Source organism: Culicoides brevitarsis, chromosome 3, assembly GCF_036172545.1.
Source record: "Culicoides brevitarsis isolate CSIRO-B50_1 chromosome 3, AGI_CSIRO_Cbre_v1, whole genome shotgun sequence".
In the NCBI taxonomy this organism is placed as follows: Eukaryota; Metazoa; Arthropoda; class Insecta; order Diptera; family Ceratopogonidae; genus Culicoides; species Culicoides brevitarsis.
This window is the reverse complement of record NC_087087.1, coordinates 10,503,777-10,521,657: the sequence shown is the minus strand read 5'-3', so window position 1 is coordinate 10,521,657 and position 17,881 is coordinate 10,503,777. Positions and strand designations below refer to the sequence as shown.

Genomic DNA, 17,881 nt, shown 5'->3' with positions numbered 1-17,881 from the left:
TTCAAATTTTGAGACTTAACGAAAGGTTTACAAATTTGCTTTCTAAAATTTGAAACTCGACGAAAGTTTTTCAAAACTCGACGAAAGTTTTTAAAATTTCAAAACTTAACGAAAGTTTCGTTAAATTGTTATTCTAAAAATTTAGAAAGTTTTCGACAAGTTTTAAACTTTAACTTTTCGTTAAGTTTTGAAATTTTAAAAGTTTTTGATAAATTTTGAAATTTTTAAAACTTTCAACGAATTTATAAATTTTACAAATTTTTTCGTCAAGTTTGGAAATTTAAATTTTTCGACGAATTTTTAAATTTTCTAAGAATTCGTCAAGTTTTGAAATTTAAAAAGGTATCAATAAGTTTTAAAATGAAAAGTTTTCGTCAAGTTTTGAAATTTAAAAAAGTTTCGTTAAGTTTTAATATTTTAAAAATTTAAAATTTCGGTAAGTTTAAAAACTTTGACTAAAAAAAATTTAAAAATTTTCTCGTAAAACGATTTTTTTCACATTTACCTTCAAACAAAACAAAAAATACTAAAATAGGACTGCATTTAATACACTTACAAAGTCAGCAAATTTATCCAATTTTACAACGAACGAAATTAAGTTTTTCATGAATAAATATAAAAATAGGTGAAAAAACATAAAAATATAGAAATTTAGTAGATTTTAACGTTTTCCTACCAATTATTAACTAATATTAATTAATGATAAATTATAAAATAAAAATAATGAAGAATTGAACAGATTTCAATTAGCTTTTAATACCTCTATGAATTAAGAATAACAGCAATTTACAGTAGATGCAAAAGACTAAGAAGAATTAAGAAAGTAAGAATTAAGAAGATTTAAGTAGAAAATAATCTAAAATAGTTGAAAACACAAAAAAATGTAATCTAACAAAAAATAAAGAAAATTAAATATTGAATAATGGTAAAATTGTTTTTTTTAATTTTTTTTATTATTTTTTTTTTATTTTACAGAAAATCTTAAAATTAGTCGATGGAGTAATTAATTTAGAAGACTTAAAGTTCGTCTTTGATGTCATCTAATTCCACATCCGACAAATCGATGTCTTCTTCTTCTGGCAAAACTCCGTCTTTTCCATCCCAGCCAGAGATTTCTTCAATTTTTGGTACCGTTGACTTCATTTGGCTCGTTTGTCCTCGTCCGAACGAAATATCTCTCAAATAAGCGGAAATGCCTTCGTACGTGAAGCTGCCTTTCAACACAGAGTACATGGCTTTTTTGTGGTTCAAGACTGCCATCGCGGGATATCCGAAGCCGCCAATGTCCAAACTTGATTCCAATTCAGTTTGAGCTCCAGCCTCTGAAAAATTCACATTTTTTAGTTTTTCATTCAAATTCGAAAAGAATCAAAAACTTACCCATCCAGACCCATCCCCAGAGTTTTTGTTTGTATTTGTCGCCGAGATCTTGCAGGATTTTGATATAAGTGTTGCGACATGTGCTGTCACAATCCAGAATGTGCGGCAGGAAGGAGAAGATGCACAAAGGTTTCTCAATGCATTCTTTGTATGTCGTTTGTCCCACGAGTTCTTTGATTTCCGGCGCCGGAACACTGTCGGCATACTTGTCCAGAGCCCACGTAACGATATCGCTACTTGTGCGCCCGCCATCGTAGTCTTGAACACTGTGACGGTCCTTTTTGCCGCCCGGGAAGAACTTGATTGTCGGATATCCCTGAATGCCGTATTGACTGGCTTTCGTGGTGTGAACTGTGGCATCGAGAGCTCCCAACTTGACTTTTCCTTTGAGTTCGGCAGCTGCTTTTTCCCAATGCGGCGCCAAGTTTTTGCAATGTCCGCACCACGGAGCAAAGAACTCAACTAACCAAACATCGTCAGACTCCAAAACTAATTTGTCAAAGTTGGCATCTGTCAGTTCGACAACTTCGTTTTTGCCAGATGATTTGCTTCCTGATGAACTTGAAGAGCTTCCGCCTCCGCTGAGAATATCTTTAGCTTTTGTTTTTGCTTCAGCCAGAGCACTATCGATGATACCCAGAGCATTTCGGGCCCCATTGTAGTCGACAGGAGTCTTTTTCGAGCCAAAGATCTTGATGGTTGGGAATCCTCGGATGCCATATTGACCGCAAGAGGATTTGTTGTCGTCACAATTGACGGCTCCAACTTTGACAGTTCCTTTCAGAGCTTTTGCTGCCTTTTTGTATTCGGGAGCGAGACTTTTGCAATGACCACACCATGGCGCATAGAATTCAACAACCCAAATGGAGTCACTGTGAGTTACTCGGGAGTCAAAATTGGAGTCTGTTAACTCGACAACCTCATCGGAACTGTCGTACATACAATTTACAGCTACTGCTGTGAGAGTGAATACTAAAAAACAGAAGAAGAAAAAAATCTTAAAACACACTTCTTTCAAGATAACGAATAATTTACAGTATGAGACGAATTTCAGCTTATCTTCTTCAATTTTTGAAAAGATTTAAAACTTTACAAAGAAATTAATTTGAGACAAAGAAACAAAAATTTGAGAAAGAGCCAACTTCATAAATGAAATCTCTCATACTTTTTGGGATTAAAGATTCCCATATTACCAAATGTTCAAAAAATTCATGAAATTTCTATTAATATTTACCTAAAAGCTTAAAAAACGACCTCATCTCGAGCTATTTATAACTTTTGTGCGAAAAGACCGGCTTTTCATGCGATTAGTTGCGTAAATTTAGAAATTTTTCTATTTTTTAGTTTTTACAATTTTCACAGTTTAACTTCAAATATCTTCAAATCTGGTCCTCCTACTTCTTCCTACCTACTTTTTGTAATAAATTGCAAGAGGTTTCGTTCAAAAAAGTCTTTATCAAACGAAATTTTCTGACGTGTACTTGATTTTTTGTTATGAGGAGTATCAGACTGTGAAAGAATAGTGATGTCAAAAGTGAGAGCTTTTGAAAATTTTTATAAATATCACAGTTTGATACTCCTCAAAAAATAAATCAGTACACGTCAGAAATCAAAACTTTGATAAATATTTACTTTTTTGAAATAAATATTTTTAAAGTTTCCTCTTGCAGTTTAAAAAAAGTAGGAAGAAGTAAGAGGTCTATGTTCGGAGATATAGTTGATCTATACTCGAAGAAATAGAAAATATCCTAAACTAACGCAACAAATTGGTATAAAAGCCGGTCACTTTGCACAAATTTATAAATAACTCAGAAGATGAAGTCGTTTTTTAAGTTTTTAGGTAAATATTTGAAGTTTTTGAACATTTACTCTTCTTCAAGATGTTCCTTCAATTGATTTAAGTTTAGGTTCCTTTGAGAGTTTATAAAATTTTGTATGTAACTTAAGTATAGTCGATTCATGTAAATTATTTCGTTGGAATAAACCATTATTGTATTGTAAAGTAAGTCTTCTCAGAGATTTCTGACTTGCCGATATTTTTTCTTGCATGTCAGAAAGCTCAGGAGATTCTTTACAAGCAAATTTTGAGGTTAGGTTAGGTTTGAGGATGCATCATCGCGGTTCGAAGACCTATTGTGATTGAGTTTCCTTTCATTCTTCTTCTTTTTTAGTATTCACCCTCACAGCAGTAGCTGTAAATTGTATGTACGACAGTTCCGATGAGGTTGTCGAGTTAACAGACTCCAACTTCGACTCCCGAGTAACTCACAGTGACTCCATTTGGGTTGTTGAATTCTATGCGCCATGGTGTGGTCATTGCAAAAGTCTCGCTCCCGAATACAAAAAGGCAGCAAAAGCTCTGAAAGGAACTGTCAAAGTTGGTGCCGTCAATTGTGACGACAACAAATCCTCTTGCGGTCAATATGGCATCCGAGGATTCCCAACCATCAAGATCTTTGGCTCGAAAAAGACTCCCGTCGATTACAATGGGGCCCGAAATGCTCTGGGTATCATCGATAGTGCTCTGGCTGAAGCAAAAACAAAAGCTAAAGATATTCTCAGCGGAGGCGGAAGCTCTTCAAGTTCTTCAGGAAGCAAATCATCTGGCAAAAACGAAGTTGTCGAACTGACAGATGCCAACTTTGACAAATTAGTTTTGGAGTCTGACGATGTTTGGTTAGTTGAGTTCTTTGCTCCGTGGTGCGGACATTGCAAAAACTTGGCTCCCCATTGGGAAAAAGCAGCTGCCGAACTCAAAGGAAAAGTCAAGTTGGGAGCTCTCGATGCCACAGTTCACACCACGAAAGCCAGTCAATACGGCATTCAGGGATATCCGACAATCAAGTTCTTCCCGGGCGGCAAAAAGGACCGTCACAGTGTTCAAGACTACGATGGCGGGCGCACAAGTAGCGATATCGTTACGTGGGCTCTGGACAAGTATGCCGACAGTGTTCCGGCGCCAGAAATCAAAGAACTCGTGGGACAAACGACATACAAAGAATGCATTGAGAAACCTTTGTGCATCTTCTCCTTCCTGCCGCACATTCTGGATTGTGACAGCACATGTCGCAACACTTATATCAAAATTCTGCAAGATCTCGGCGACAAATACAAACAAAAACTCTGGGGATGGGTCTGGATGGGTAAGTTTTTGATTTCTTTTCGAATTTTGACTAAAATGCTGAATCAATGAAATTTTTCAGAGGCTGGAGCTCAAACTGAATTGGAATCAAGTTTGGACATTGGCGGCTTCGGATATCCCGCGATGGCAGTCTTGAACCACAAAAAAGCCATGTATTCTGTGTTGAAAGGCAGTTTCACGTACGAAGGCATTTCCGCTTATTTGAGAGATATTTCATTCGGACGAGGACAAACGAGCCAAATGAAGTCAACGGTACCAAAAATTGAAGAAATCTCTGGCTGGGATGGAAAAGACGGAGTTTTGCCAGAAGAAGAAGACATCGATTTGTCGGATGTGGAATTAGATGACATCAAAGACGAACTTTAAGTCTTCTAAATTAATTACTCCATCGACTAATTTTAAGATTTTCTGTAAAAAAAATGTAATAAATGTCAATCATCTCAATTTTTTAAAAAATTTTAGTCGAATTGTGTGAAAGAGACAAAAAATCAAAAAAATCACTTTTGACATCCCTACTTTGATGTTTTAAATTTTTTTTGTTTTGACAACATCAAAGTACAGTTTTAATTTTAAAATTATTTTTTTAAATTTTTTCCTTAATTTTTTTGAATTTTTCAATCTTGTGCAATAATTTTCCTTAATTTTAATTCAAAAAATGGCTCGTCACTTCAAAGAAAAGGAAATTGATGGTAAAATTCGCTCAACCGTGACTACTTTCATGACACCTCATCACAAAAATTTTCATTTTTTCAGAATGTCGCGAATGTTTTTACCTTTTTGCGCGTTCCGGGACCATCACGATGCTCGACGAGTTGACTGTGATAATGCGTTCGCTCGGTCTTTCGCCCACAATTCACGAGCTGCGTTCATATTTGAAGAAAAAGGGAGGTCGCTTGACATTTGCTGACTTTTTGGACATTATGCACGATCACAGCACAAAAGAAAGACTGCCCGACGAAATTCTCGAAGCCTTCAAAGCGGGCGATTTGGATCGCAAAGGAACAATTTCCGCACGACATTTGCGCCATTTGCTGCAAAATTGGGGCGAGGGCTTGTCCCAACGTGAGATTGACAACATTTTCCGCGAGGCAAATGTCCAAAGTAACAATTCGCAAATCCGTTATGCGGACTTTGTGAAGATTTGCTGCGCTCCCGTGCCGGATTATTATTAAAAAAATTACGAAAAAAAATCAGGGCTGCAAAAATTTATGACTTGAACTTAAGCTTACGAAACTTATGTGACTTAAACTTAAATTTTCACTTAATTTTAAGTCAGAATTAAACTTTAACTTAAGATTTTAAGTCAAACTTAAACTTTAACTTAAGATTTTAAGTCAAACTTAAACTTTAACTTAATTTCTTAAGTCAAACTTAAGCTTAAGTTCAAAAAAAAAGTTAAAAATAAGTCAAAAGTCAATTTTTTTTTTTGAAGTTTCGAGAAAATTTTCAGGATAGAAAATACTTTAAGTCAAAAAAAACTTAAACTAAAAAGCTATTTTACTTTTACTTAAGCTTTAAGTCAAATCAAGTTAAAATTAAAAACTTAATTTTTCCAAAAATTAAAATAACTTTTTAAAATAAAAAAAAATGTTCATGAAAAAAATTGAAATTTTTGGAAAAATTAAGTTTTTAATTTAAACTTATTGACTTAAGTTAGGTTAAGTCATTAAGTATAGTTTTGACTTAAAGTATTTTTGTCCCTGAGAAAAGATATTGTTTTGAAAAAATCGTAAATTAAGTCAAACTTAAGCGATTTAAGTCAAACTTAAGTGACTTAAGTCAAACTTAAGTGACTTAAGTCAAACTTAAGTGACTTAAGACAAATTTAAATGACTTAAGTATCAAAAAAATTTTACTTTTGACTTAATAAGTTTTGCAGCCCCACAAAAATTACAAAATTGAGTGATTTCGCACTGATCGTGATAAAAATTTCTTCCAAGGTGGTGGTTTTCGGGACACAAACAGACACAGTATTTAACGTATTTTATGTATTTTTGCAATTTTTTTTACTAGAATTAATTAAAAATATTTGAATGAAGCTATAAACCGGCCTTAACTATCTTCAAAATGACTAAATGTTCGCCAATAATCCGTCGTTCCATGAAAATTTCCGCCCGAAATTGACGTTTTTTCAAATCCCCGATAATCTCATTGGGTTTATTCTCCTTCAAGAGCAGCAAATAAAAAGTTCCATGCGGCGCCAACACTCGATCGATCTCCTCGACGACTTTATCGATGACTTCGCGCCCATTTACGCCGCCAGCCCACGTTCGAATGAGATTGTCACTGCTGGCCCCGACACTTTCCTGCTCCAGTTGGCGCTCTTCCGTGTCTTTGTCGAGACGCGACGGCACGTAAGGCGGATTAAAAACTAACAAATCTACGGAATGATCCTTAATTGAGCTCAGCAAATTCATGTTTAAGCAATCGACGTGCGTTTTATTCGCGATTGCCGTGCGTTTGGTGACGCCGCATGCGATTTTTGAGATATCCACGGCAATGCAATGCGAGTTACTTTCGACGAGTTTTGATAGCGCGGTGATTATTATGCCCGATCCTGACCCGAGTTCGGCGCAAACGAGCGGTTTGTTGGCCCGGATCACTTCCATGTCCTTTTCCAAGGCATCGAGAAGGAGAAAACTGTCTTCGGATGGCTCGTAAACCTCGTCGAACTCGGCTGGGGTGATGTGAGACGTGCTCGGAGTCTCCATTTTTGGTGATAAAATTGAATTTTTTGAGGAAATTTGCGTTAAAAGGACGTTTATTGGATGTTATATTCCTTCAGTTCGATCTTTCGATGCAACCTGTTGAGACGTTCTTGCGAGTTTTGCAGCACGTTTAGTATCACGGTGACTTTGTGCTTGATGTTGATCAACTTGGTGACATAAAATTCAATGTCTTGATTGTTCCGGTCGTCGCGACGTGATAATTTGTAGCACTCCGAGAGGGTTCTTTGCAGTTGTCGTTGCAAGTCGTACTGTTCTAAGCGCGTATTTTTCACTTTTTCTTCCAGATCATCGACGATTGGCTTCAAAAGGCGAAGGAATCCTTCCTAAAAATAAAAAAAAAAATATTAAAAATTGACTTGAATTGACGAAAAATCATCAAAAATTGAACAAATTCGACAAAAATTATCAAAAATTTAAGAAGATTCATCAAAATTTTAATAAAATTGTCGAGAATTTATTAAAAATTAACAAAAGCTGACGAGAATTCTTAAAAAATTGATGAGAATTTATCAAAAATTGAACAATATTGACTGAATATCTTCAAAAATTGAACAAAATCGACAAGAATTCATTAAAAATCCTTGAAAATTTATCATAAATTGAGTAAAGCTGATGAGATTTTATAAAAATTGGTGAGATTTTATCAAAAATTGACCAGAATCGAAGAAAAATCAACGAAAGTTGAACTAATTTTTTAAAAAATCATCAAAATTTGAACTAAATTGAGGAAAATTCATGAAAGTTTATCAAAAATTGTCAAAAGCTGACGAGAATTCAATAAAAATTGATGAGAATTTATTAAAAATTGAACAAATTTGGCAAAAAATCTTCAAGCATTGACCAAAACTGACAAGAATTCATCAAAATTTGATGAGAACTTATAAAAAATTGACCAAAAATCATCTAAAATTGACGATTATTCTTAAAAATTGAAGAGAATTCATCAAATATTGATGAGAATTTATCAAAAATTGAACAAATTTGGCAAAAAATCTTCAAAAATTGACCAAAACTGACAAGAATTCATCAAATTTGATGAAAATTTATAAAAAAGTTGAACAAAATTGACGAAGGTTCATCAAATATTGACAAAAATTTATCAGAAATTGAACAGAATTGACGAAAAATTATCAAAAATTGAATAAAATTGATGAAAAATCTTGGAAAATTGAACGAAATCGACGAGAATTAATCAAAAATCGACCAATATTAACAAAAAATCATCAAATTCAATACTTACAGCTAAAATATCTCGAGTTGGATTGTCACAAAAATTTTCTACAAGAAAAAAATAATTTTTTTAAAGACTTAAACTTGATTAAAAATGCAAAACTTACCAGTTTCTAATGATGTTGAGGTATCATCTGACTCATTATCCATCATTTTAAAGCAAACTCGGGCACTACAAACAGTTCATCGAGAAAATTTCTTAAAGAAAATTCGTGTTTTGATTTTTTCAGCTGTCAAATTCGCCCTCTAGCGGTGTTTTTTCGAACTAAAATTAATTTTTTCAAACTGAAAGTTGATAATTTTTTATTAAAACTTCCAATTTGGCAGAAATTTCATACAATTTTCCGCTTTACAAAGACATTTCTTTGCATTTTCAGGCATTTCCGTGCTCGGAGTCTCGCCTCCGTAGTGAAACGTGAGCTCATCTCCCGCTTTTATGTCATTTTTAGCAAAAATTCCCAACTTTGGCACCGGAGAATCAATCCTCACACTGATAATTGTGCAGTTCGGATCACAACTGTGGTTCAAATAGCGTCCAATGTTGCCTTTTCTACTGGGATCGATGAACGTTTGTAATGTTTTTCCGGATTTTCCGTCGTTTCTGGCTTCATTTAGGCAAATAATGTAGTTCATGAGACCATTTTCGTCATTTTTGGCATTTCTTTTGATCGCTTCCGCCTTTGTTAGTACCTCGCCGGCATATTCACAGACAAAAGCTCCTTTGGGAATGGCAGTTTCTGTGATGAGGCCTTTGCCTTTAGCACCAAAATCGACAATTTTCAAAGATTTTCGGGGTCCGAAGACTACTAGACGGTTCCGGCAGTCGAAGGAACACTCACAAAGCGAGTTACATTCGTAAAGGACATCGAGGGATTTGCGATTTTCGTTCAAAATTAAGTCATTTGATGATGAATTTGGGAGATAATTCCCTCCGTGAAGGCAATTTGTGGTACAATCTTCCGTGCAACGGCATTTTTTGACGATTTGGGACTCAAATTCGAGTTTTAATGCTTGGAAATCTTCTGAAAAGTCATCTTTTTGGAGTTCGTTTTCGATTATGTAGATTAATTCTGGGTCCTGATGCTCGTATAAGTCAGTATTGAACATTTTTAGTAAAAATTTTTGTAAAAAATTTCAAGTTTTTGATAAAAAATATTTTTTTTAGTTTGTTTACATGCGAAAACTGACACAGCTGACATTGAAAATCAATTCAAAATACGCACCGTTAATTTTTTTAAAGGAAAAAATGCGTTCAAGGTCATCGAAGGTCACGATCAAGACATAAAAACAACCAGATTTGACCAAATAAATTATTTTTTTATTACTCTTACACGATTAACGGCTTAGCGATAACGGGAATTAGAACTCTATCGTCTCTGAACATCTAAATTTTTAACGTTTTTGGTGCTTACTTGGCTTTGCCCTGGGCAGCAACACTTTCAATGGCCTTGCGAACGGTTTCCTCGTCGCCCAAAAATTGCATCGAAACAACGGGCTTGAAGTTCTCGTCCAACTCGTAGACAAATGGAATGCCCGTGGGCAAATTCAATGCCATAATTTGCTCGTCCGTGAGATTATCCAAATGCTTGACGATGCCGCGCAAGCTGTTTCCGTGCGCCGCAATGATAATTTTCTTGCCGGCCTTCATGTCGGGCACAATGACGTCGTTCCAGTAGGGCAGTGTGCGTTCGATCGTCAATTTAAGCGACTCGAACATCGGGAATTCCTCCGGTTTGGGCCCGTCCTTGTAACGGGGATCGTTCACGATGTTGTCGTAGTAGGCGTGATCCTTCTCCATCGGTGGGGGCGGGATGTCGAAACTACGACGCCAGATCAAAACTTGGTCTTCGCCATATTTGGCGGCAGTTTCGGACTTGTTCATGCCCGTCAAACCGCCGTAGTGACGTTCGTTCAAGCGCCACGTCTTCTGAATCGGGATTCCAGCTTGACCAGATTCCTCCAAAATTGCGCCGAGCGTTACCTGGGCACGAGTCAACACTGAGGTGTGAGCGACGTCGAATTTCAAACCAGCATCTTTGACAGCTTTGCCAGCTGCTTTGGCTTCTTCCTTGCCTAAAAATAAAAAAAAATTAGGATTAGATTACACAATCGCGCAGAAAAATTACATTGACCTTACCTTTGTCACTCAAGTTGGCATCGTACCAGCCACAGAACAAATTCTTTTGATTCCATTCGGATTCGCCGTGACGAACCATGACAATCTTGTATTTTCCGGCCATTGTCGCTTTGATTTCTCGGAGTAAACTGCGGGACAAACGAATTTTGGATTTTTTCTTATTGCACGAATCGATTGACTTTTTTTTGACCTTTACCAATTGGGAAGTGGAACGGAAAATGGGAGGCGTTGTTCATTGATGATGCGAAAGTCTCAAGGGGGAGAGGAGAAAATTAAATATTTGTTGTAAAAAATTATTTAGAAGAAATTGTAAGTTTTTTAAATTAATTTTTTTAAATTTTATTAATTAATTTTTAAAATTTTCTAAATTATGTTTTTTTTGAACTTTTTCAAGATCGCTCAAAATTTATTTCGAATTCTTGGTCTCAAAAACTTTTTTTGCATTTATTTAAATTTTTAAGAAAAGAAAGGCGCTATTTTTTCAAATTTTTTTTTCAGAAAAAAAATTGATTTAAAATACTTTTTCATGTAAATTTACAAATTTGTGTTTTATGAGATTTTATAATTTAAAAATAATTTCAAATTAAAAATCTCATAATGAAATTTAAACAAAAAAAAAATCATGAGAATTTCAAAAAAAATCTTAAAAAATTTTTTTTTTTGATATATTTTAAAATTTCTTTAAAAAATATAGAAAAGACCTTGTTTTTAAAAAATATTTTCAAATTTTTGTCCCAAAAACTTTTTTTCAAAATAGGACAGGACAAAGATTTGAAATAAAAATTAGAAAATAAGCAATTTTTGATCATAAATCAATAAATATTTTAGTTGTTTATAAAAAATTTTAAAATTTAAAAAAATAACTGTAAAAAAATTTGAAGAATATTTTTTTTTCAAAAGATTATTAAAGAAGAAAATTCATCTAAAAATACAATTTTTAATATGAAAATTTAAAAAAAATTTAAAATTTTTTTAAAATAGTTTAAAAATTTATTTAAAAAATATGAAAAAGACCAAAAAAGGTACTTTTTAAAAATTACTAAATATTTTTGAATTTTAATCACCCATTTTTTATTATTTTGAATTTTGGGCTCAAAAGTGGAGATAAATTTAAACAAAATCTCTTAAATAAAAATTTTTGAAAAAAATTATTTTGGTGACTTAAAAAAATCTTCTATAATTCTAAAAAAAATCGTATGATTGTATTTATTGTGATTTATCAATCATATTCATTTTGGTCAGACATAAAACTTAAACATTTGAAAGAATTTTTGGAACAAATAAAAATTTAATAATTTTCCAACGACTTTTTCAAAATTTCAATTTTTTTGGAAAATTGATCAAAAACCAAAAATTTTTGTCGAATAAAATTCTAAAAATTTTTCAGATATTCTATAATTTTGATCTTATCGAAAATCTTATGAAAAAAGGTGAGTTTTTACATTTCATGTAATTCAAAACAACTTTAACTTTTATTTTTTTTTTCAGGACTGGAGAGTATTTTTGAATATTTCTCAAAAATTATTCTACGTTTGTTCATGCTTTATAAACAAAAATGAAGTAAAAATCCAGGAAAATCCTAAAAATTTTCTGAAATTCAAGTTTAACGGGATTTTTAATCTCATTTTATGAAGCAGCGTGTGGCGATTTCCATTATCACTTCCATTCGTCTCACAAGTGCTTTAATATTTTGCCGATTAAAATCCGCCAATTTCTTATTTAATTCCAATTTTATTGAATTTTTTAATTTTAATTCCTAATTTTAATTCAAATTTTTAAGTTTATCCCTAAAAATGCCAATAATAGTCGAAACGTAAGTAAAATCATGTTAAAAATGGTCAAAACTTCAAATTTTTAAAAACTTAACCTCCGTACCTTACAATTGTCGGAATATTTGTTTTGAATTTCGCCATCGCTCGAGTTGCACGTATTTCGTGGCAAAGAATTTCTTAAATTTTGCTTTGAAAAACTTCACTTTAAATCAATTTTCTGTGATAAACTCGATCTCTGACTCTCAAAGACGCGAATGAAAGTGTTAGATTTCTCGTAAAAACTTGAAATTTCCTCAAAAAAAGCACAAAATGGGTCCTCCATACAAAAAAGGGTCAAAGCGTGAGGGAAAGTCCTCGTCGGACAAAAGTTTCAAGAAACGCAAAACGGAAGATGATGTAACGGCAGCTTACTTGGATGAGGAAGACACGAACGACAGCACGACTTTTGTGCCGGGAGCTGCGACAGCGAATGCCGAAGAGAACGACCAAGGCGTGCAGGATGACGAATATGGGGCGAAAGATTATCGCTCGCAGATGGAATTGAAGCCGGATAATGCTTCGCGTCCTTTGTGGGTGGCTCCGAACGGGCACATCTTTTTGGAATCGTTTTCGCCGGTTTATAAGCACGCTCATGATTTTTTGATTGCTATTTCGGAGCCGGTTTGTCGGTGAGTTTTTAATTTTTTTTTTTTTTTAATAAAATTTGTGAAAATTTAAATTTTAATTAAATTAATTTAAGAAATTTTTATTTGAAAAAATTAATTAATTTAGTTTTAATTTAATTTCAAAATTTTAATTTATTAAATTCTAACTTGATTTAAAAAAAATAATACCTAAATTAAATTTTAATTTTACTAAAATTTTTTATAATTAAATTTTTATTTTCTTTAAAAAAATTAATTAATTAAAATTTTATTTTATTTGAAATTTTAACGAATTAAATTTTTATTTTATTTAAAAAAATTAATTAAAAAATTTTATTTTATTTAAAATTTTAACGAATTAAATTCTAATTTTATTTAAAAATTTTAATTAATTAAATTCTAATTTTATTCAAAAATTTAAATGAATTAAATTTTATAATTAAATTTTTATTTTCTTTAAAAAATTAATTAATTAAAATTTTATTTTATTTAAAAATTTAAAAGAATTAAATTCTAATTTTATTCAAAAATTTAAATGAATTAAATTTTAATTTTATTTAAAAATTTTAACAAAATAAATTCTAATTTTTTTTTAAATTTTAATTAATTAAAAAAAATTTTGATTAATTAAATTCCAATTTTATAGGTATAAAAAGTTTTAATTAATTAAATTTTTTATTAATTTTTTTCAGTCCCGAACACATCCACGAATACAAATTAACAGCTTACAGCTTATATGCCGCCGTTTCCGTAGGACTACAAACCAACGACATCATCGAATACCTAAAACGCTTGAGCAAAACGACCATCCCCGAGGGCATCATCGAATTCATCCGTTTATGCACCCTCTCCTACGGAAAAGTCAAACTCGTTTTAAAACACAATCGCTATTTCGTCGAAAGTCCTCATCCCGACGTGCTCCAAAAACTCCTTAAAGACCCCGTTATCCAACAATGTCGTCTCAAACGAAGCGCCGAAGAAGAAGAAAAAGGCGACGGCTTCATCACGACCGTCTTAGACAAGAAAGGAGTCCCCACATTTGGTGCAAAAACCTCAAATCCCGCACCTGGCGCCACAAATCCCGAAAATCCTCAAGAAAATGCCGAAAACACTCCCGCTGCTCCTGCAGTCCCCGATGACATCACAAATTTCTACGAAAAAATCGACAACGAGGACGACGAAGAAGAAGCAAACCTAAAAACCGTCTCGTTCGAAGTGAACCAAGAAAAAATCGAGGTAATCCAGAAACGCTGCATCGAAATAGAGCATCCACTGCTGGCGGAATACGATTTTCGTAATGACACCGTGAACCCCGACATCAATTTAGATCTTAAACCGGCAGCAGTACTTCGTCCGTATCAGGAAAAGAGTTTGCGTAAAATGTTCGGGAATGGTCGTGCCCGTTCGGGAGTCATTGTCTTGCCATGCGGGGCGGGAAAATCCTTAGTTGGCGTCACCGCAGTCTGTACCGTGCGAAAACGGGCTCTTGTGTTGTGTAACAGCGGCGTTTCGGTCGAACAATGGAAACAACAGTTCAAAATGTGGTCCACGGCAGATGACAGCATGATTTGCCGTTTCACTTCGGATGCCAAAGATAAGCCAATGGGCTCGGGAATTCTCATAACGACATACTCGATGATCACTCATACGCAAAAGAGGTCCTGGGAGGCCGAACAAACGATGCGATGGTTGCAGGAACAAGAATGGGGCATCGTGGTAATGGACGAGGTACACACAATTCCGGCAAAAATGTTCCGTCGTGTCTTGACCTTGGTCCAAAGTCACTGCAAACTCGGCTTAACCGCGACTTTACTGCGTGAAGATGACAAAATCGCCGATTTAAATTTCTTGATTGGCCCAAAATTGTATGAAGCCAACTGGTTGGAGCTCCAAAAACGCGGATATATCGCCCGAGTTCAATGCGCTGAGGTTTGGTGTCCCATGTCACCGGAATTCTATCGCGAATATTTGCAAACTCGCACCTCGAAAAAGATGCTTTTGTACGTTATGAACCCCTCAAAGTTCCGTTCGACGCAATTTTTGATCCGTTACCACGAGAGACGTGGCGACAAAACGATCGTTTTTAGCGATAATGTCTTCGCGCTGAAACATTACGCCATCAAAATGAACAAACCCTACATTTACGGGCCCACGTCGCAAAACGAGCGGATCCAAATTCTACAAAATTTCAAATTCAATCCGAAAGTTAATACAATTTTCGTGAGTAAAGTCGCCGATACGAGTTTCGATTTGCCCGAAGCGAACGTTTTGATCCAGATTTCGTCGCATGGCGGGTCGCGACGTCAAGAGGCCCAGCGTTTGGGTCGTATTTTGCGTGCCAAGAAGGGTGCAATTGCCGAAGAGTATAACGCCTTCTTTTATACGCTCGTGTCACAAGATACCATCGAAATGAGTTATTCGCGGAAGCGGCAGCGGTTTTTGGTGAATCAGGGGTACAGTTACAAGGTTATTACGCATTTGGCGGGAATGGATCAGGATCAGGAACTTTTTTATAAAACGCGAGAGGAGCAAGGGCAGCTGTTGCAACAAGTGCTGGCAGCGTCAGATGCGGATTGTGAGGAGGAAAGAGCGATTGGCGAAGGAGGACCCTTTAGAGCGGGAACGTCGAAGCGGGCAGGCGGATTGGGATCCATGTCTGGGGCAGATGATGCCGTTTATTACGAGTTTAAGAAGAATAAGGGGCATTTGCATCCGCTTTTCAAGAAGTTTAGAGGATAAGATTTTGTTGAAAATTAAAATTTTTGTTCAAAATAAAAATTTTTTATTAAATTTTAAATTTTTTCAATGAAAAATCCCTTTAATTTTAATAAAAATCGACTTTTCTGTTAAAAATTACATGAATTTGATCTAAATTTTTAAAAATTTTAGTAAACTTTTATATATTGCACATGAAAAAAAATGACAGCTGTCAAAATTTTAGTAGAAAAGTCATATTTTATTGTATTTTGTACATTTTCAAAGCTTAAAATTCGATTATTTAGTAAATATTACCTAATATCACTAAAAAAGTCATAAAAACTTTTTTAAAACTGAAATGAAAAAAAATATTTTGACAGTTTCAAAATTTGACATATGTCAAAAATTTTGTTCAAATTGAATTTTTAAGCAATTTTAAGAAACTTTCGATTTCATTTTGTTTAAAATATCTGTATTTTGATCTTAAAATCTAAAAATTTGGGTAAAAAAATCTATTTGTCACAATAAAAAATGACAGCTGTCAAAAATTTTTGCACAAATTTCAAATTTTGTACATTTTTAAGACTTAAAACTCGACATTTTCAGTAAAAATGACCAAATATCACTCAAAATTGCTTGAAAATTCAATGTGAACAAAATTTTTGACATATGTCAAATTTTGAAACTGTCAAAATTTTTTTTTAATTTCAATTTCAAAAAAGTTTTTATAACTTTTTTAGTGATATTAGGTAATATTTACTAAATAATCGAATTTTAAGCTTTGAAAATGTACAAAATACGATAAAATATGACTTTTCTACTAAAATTTTGACAGCTGTCATTTTTGTCTGTGACAAATAGAATTTTTTACTAAAATTTTTAGATTTTCAAGATCAAAATCAAATCGAAAGTTTCTTAAAATTGCTTAGATAAATACAAAAATGCTGAAACTATGAAAACTTCAAAAAATTTTGACAACTGTCAAATTTTTCGACAAGCAGAAAGATGTCAGATTTTTTTCTAAAATTTAAAAACTTTAAAGAAGAAGGATATTTTTTTATGTTTTAATGTGAAAATTAATTTTTAATTCCTTTTTTTCATCAAAAATTTAAATTTTTGAAGATTTTTTTGACAGTTATAAATTTTTTTTCAAATTTCAAAATTTTTAAATGTCAAATATTTCGTTAAAATCAAAAAATTCATTAAAATTTTTAAAAATTCTAGCCATTATTGGTTTTAAAAAAACATTTATGAGCCTTCAAAATTAAAAAAAAAATATTTTCACTACAAAATTTGACAGATGTCATACATTTTCTGTCAAACATTTTTTTGTTTAAATGACAAACGTCAAAAATTTTATTGATTGTTAATTTTTAACGAATTTTCAAGTTTAATTTATCAAATTTATTGAAAAATTATATATTTTAAGGACTCAAGATTTTTTATTAAACCAAAAATGACAAAAAATTCTTAAAAATTTGTTTGAAATTTTCAATTTATCGAAATTTTTGACATATGTCATTCTAAAAATTTTTTGAAGTCTTGAAAGCTTTATAACTTTTTCAATATTTCTCATTTTTTGCATAAAATATTTCAAAATTAGTCCCATAAAATAACTTTCCTCACAAAATCCTTCCATTTCAGTCCAAATCCCGACACAGGCCTACCCGAATGGGTCATCATCGAGCTGCAAGGCGATCTCGAAACTCGCAACAACGACTCAATGGAGGGCGAATTCATCGGCGACTTGATGTACTCCAAGTTCGGACAACCGATTCTCATCATTGGGCATCACATTTTGCACGGAAAGGAGCAAAAAATCGAAAAACCCTTCGCCGTACTCGAAAGAATCCGCAAACCGCTGAAGACAACGGAACCAAACCCCAACGAAACTGTCGAAAGTCTCTTGAATGCCACGGAACACAACGACAGCACGATGCTGGATTGCACAGTGGCCATCGAGCACAAGACAAAAGTGCGAACGGGACTTTTTGTGCGAGCGATTGTCAAGAAAAAGTTGATTTTTAAAGCTCGTCCGAAGCCAATTATCGCAAATGTGGCGAAAACTGTGTGAATTTCACTTTTATTACATGTTGATCATTTTCTCTTTATTATTTTTTATTTTTTTTATTATAATACAATACAATAAA

The 17,881-nt window shown here is 33.4% G+C and overlaps 9 protein-coding genes across 10 annotated transcripts; 4 read left to right on the top strand and 5 right to left on the bottom strand.

The window, feature by feature from the left end:
- Nucleotides 1–915: 915 nt before the first annotated feature.
- On the bottom strand, nt 916–2,865 carry LOC134833221 (protein disulfide-isomerase A6 homolog). The gene is made up of 3 exons (XM_063847468.1): nt 2,615–2,865; nt 1,381–2,352; nt 916–1,322 (listed from the first exon to the last, which is right to left on the bottom strand). The coding sequence occupies exons 1-3, from the start codon at nt 2,637–2,639 to the stop codon at nt 1,018–1,020; spliced, it is 1,302 nt and encodes a 433-aa protein (XP_063703538.1). The 5' UTR covers nt 2,640–2,865; the 3' UTR covers nt 916–1,017.
- Nucleotides 2,866–2,985: 120 nt separating this feature from the next.
- On the top strand, nt 2,986–4,981 carry LOC134835034 (protein disulfide-isomerase A6 homolog). Its single transcript, XM_063849884.1, has 3 exons — nt 2,986–3,220; nt 3,552–4,523; nt 4,584–4,981. The coding sequence occupies exons 1-3, from the start codon at nt 3,196–3,198 to the stop codon at nt 4,886–4,888; spliced, it is 1,302 nt and encodes a 433-aa protein (XP_063705954.1). The 5' UTR covers nt 2,986–3,195; the 3' UTR covers nt 4,889–4,981.
- An 84-nt stretch (nt 4,982–5,065) lies between these two features.
- Nucleotides 5,066–6,657, top strand: LOC134835039 (uncharacterized). Of its 2 annotated transcripts, XM_063849889.1 has the most exons (3): nt 5,066–5,211; nt 5,276–5,584; nt 6,463–6,638. In XM_063849889.1, exons 1-3 carry the CDS (start codon nt 5,178–5,180, stop codon nt 6,498–6,500), a joined length of 381 nt encoding a protein of 126 aa, XP_063705959.1. In that variant the 5' UTR covers nt 5,066–5,177; the 3' UTR covers nt 6,501–6,638. The 2 variants fall into 2 exon arrangements, with proteins under 2 accessions (XP_063705959.1, XP_063705960.1); XM_063849890.1 differs by having other exon boundaries at nt 5,169–5,211; nt 5,276–6,657.
- Nucleotides 6,502–7,233, bottom strand: LOC134835038 (methyltransferase N6AMT1). The gene has a single exon (XM_063849887.1). It carries the CDS (start codon nt 7,231–7,233, stop codon nt 6,562–6,564), a length of 672 nt encoding a protein of 223 aa, XP_063705957.1. The 3' UTR covers nt 6,502–6,561.
- A 50-nt stretch (nt 7,234–7,283) lies between these two features.
- Nucleotides 7,284–8,743, bottom strand: LOC134835040 (SNAPIN protein homolog). The gene is made up of 3 exons (XM_063849891.1): nt 8,589–8,743; nt 8,492–8,529; nt 7,284–7,574 (listed from the first exon to the last, which is right to left on the bottom strand). The coding sequence occupies exons 1-3, from the start codon at nt 8,632–8,634 to the stop codon at nt 7,284–7,286; spliced, it is 375 nt and encodes a 124-aa protein (XP_063705961.1). The 5' UTR covers nt 8,635–8,743.
- LOC134835036 (probable histone-lysine N-methyltransferase set-23) lies at nt 8,699–9,672 on the bottom strand. Its single transcript, XM_063849885.1, has one exon. The coding sequence runs from the start codon at nt 9,586–9,588 to the stop codon at nt 8,788–8,790; it is 801 nt and encodes a 266-aa protein (XP_063705955.1). The 5' UTR covers nt 9,589–9,672; the 3' UTR covers nt 8,699–8,787.
- A 105-nt stretch (nt 9,673–9,777) lies between these two features.
- On the bottom strand, nt 9,778–10,813 carry LOC134835037 (phosphoglycerate mutase 2-like). The gene is made up of 2 exons (XM_063849886.1): nt 10,619–10,813; nt 9,778–10,554 (listed from the first exon to the last, which is right to left on the bottom strand). The coding sequence occupies exons 1-2, from the start codon at nt 10,719–10,721 to the stop codon at nt 9,890–9,892; spliced, it is 768 nt and encodes a 255-aa protein (XP_063705956.1). The 5' UTR covers nt 10,722–10,813; the 3' UTR covers nt 9,778–9,889.
- Nucleotides 10,814–12,292: 1,479 nt separating this feature from the next.
- On the top strand, nt 12,293–17,861 carry LOC134834616 (chromosome transmission fidelity protein 8 homolog). Its single transcript, XM_063849349.1, has 2 exons — nt 12,293–12,431; nt 17,376–17,861. Exons 1-2 carry the CDS (start codon nt 12,412–12,414, stop codon nt 17,803–17,805), a joined length of 450 nt encoding a protein of 149 aa, XP_063705419.1. The 5' UTR covers nt 12,293–12,411; the 3' UTR covers nt 17,806–17,861.
- Nucleotides 12,539–15,824, top strand: LOC134834746 (general transcription and DNA repair factor IIH helicase subunit XPB). Its single transcript, XM_063849504.1, has 2 exons — nt 12,539–13,058; nt 13,727–15,824. The coding sequence occupies exons 1-2, from the start codon at nt 12,700–12,702 to the stop codon at nt 15,771–15,773; spliced, it is 2,406 nt and encodes an 801-aa protein (XP_063705574.1). The 5' UTR covers nt 12,539–12,699; the 3' UTR covers nt 15,774–15,824.
- Nucleotides 17,862–17,881: the final 20 nt, after the last annotated feature.

Coding starts and splice junctions, on each gene's coding strand:
- LOC134835038 (XM_063849887.1), bottom strand. CDS start 7,233: ATGGAGACTCCGAGCACGTCTCACATCACCCCAGCCGAGTTCGACGAG.
- LOC134833221 (XM_063847468.1), bottom strand. CDS start 2,639: ATGAGGTCGTTTTTTAAGCTTTTAG. Junction 2,353..2,614: donor GTCGTTTTTTAAGCTTTTAG/GTAAATATTAAT, acceptor TCTGTTTTTTAG/TATTCACTCTCACAGCAGTA. Junction 1,323..1,380: donor CTGGGGATGGGTCTGGATGG/GTAAGTTTTTGA, acceptor TGAATTTTTCAG/AGGCTGGAGCTCAAACTGAA.
- LOC134835034 (XM_063849884.1), top strand. CDS start 3,196: ATGAAGTCGTTTTTTAAGTTTTTAG. Junction 3,221..3,551: donor GTCGTTTTTTAAGTTTTTAG/GTAAATATTTGA, acceptor CTTCTTTTTTAG/TATTCACCCTCACAGCAGTA. Junction 4,524..4,583: donor CTGGGGATGGGTCTGGATGG/GTAAGTTTTTGA, acceptor GAAATTTTTCAG/AGGCTGGAGCTCAAACTGAA.
- LOC134835040 (XM_063849891.1), bottom strand. CDS start 8,634: ATGATGGATAATGAGTCAGATGATACCTCAACATCATTAGAAACTG. Junction 8,530..8,588: donor CTCAACATCATTAGAAACTG/GTAAGTTTTGCA, acceptor TTTTTCTTGTAG/AAAATTTTTGTGACAATCCA. Junction 7,575..8,491: donor CAACTCGAGATATTTTAGCT/GTAAGTATTGAA, acceptor TTTTATTTTTAG/GAAGGATTCCTTCGCCTTTT.
- LOC134835037 (XM_063849886.1), bottom strand. CDS start 10,721: ATGGCCGGAAAATACAAGATTGTCATGGTTCGTCACGGCGAATCCGAA. Junction 10,555..10,618: donor TGCCAACTTGAGTGACAAAG/GTAAGGTCAATG, acceptor TTTTATTTTTAG/GCAAGGAAGAAGCCAAAGCA.
- LOC134834746 (XM_063849504.1), top strand. CDS start 12,700: ATGGGTCCTCCATACAAAAAAGGGTCAAAGCGTGAGGGAAAGTCCTCG. Junction 13,059..13,726: donor ATTTCGGAGCCGGTTTGTCG/GTGAGTTTTTAA, acceptor AATTTTTTTCAG/TCCCGAACACATCCACGAAT.
- LOC134835036 (XM_063849885.1), bottom strand. CDS start 9,588: ATGTTCAATACTGACTTATACGAGCATCAGGACCCAGAATTAATCTAC.
- LOC134835039 (XM_063849890.1), top strand. CDS start 5,178: ATGGCTCGTCACTTCAAAGAAAAGGAAATTGATG. Junction 5,212..5,275: donor CAAAGAAAAGGAAATTGATG/GTAAAATTCGCT, acceptor TCATTTTTTCAG/AATGTCGCGAATGTTTTTAC.
- LOC134834616 (XM_063849349.1), top strand. CDS start 12,412: ATGCCAATAATAGTCGAAAC. Junction 12,432..17,375: donor ATGCCAATAATAGTCGAAAC/GTAAGTAAAATC, acceptor CTTCCATTTCAG/TCCAAATCCCGACACAGGCC.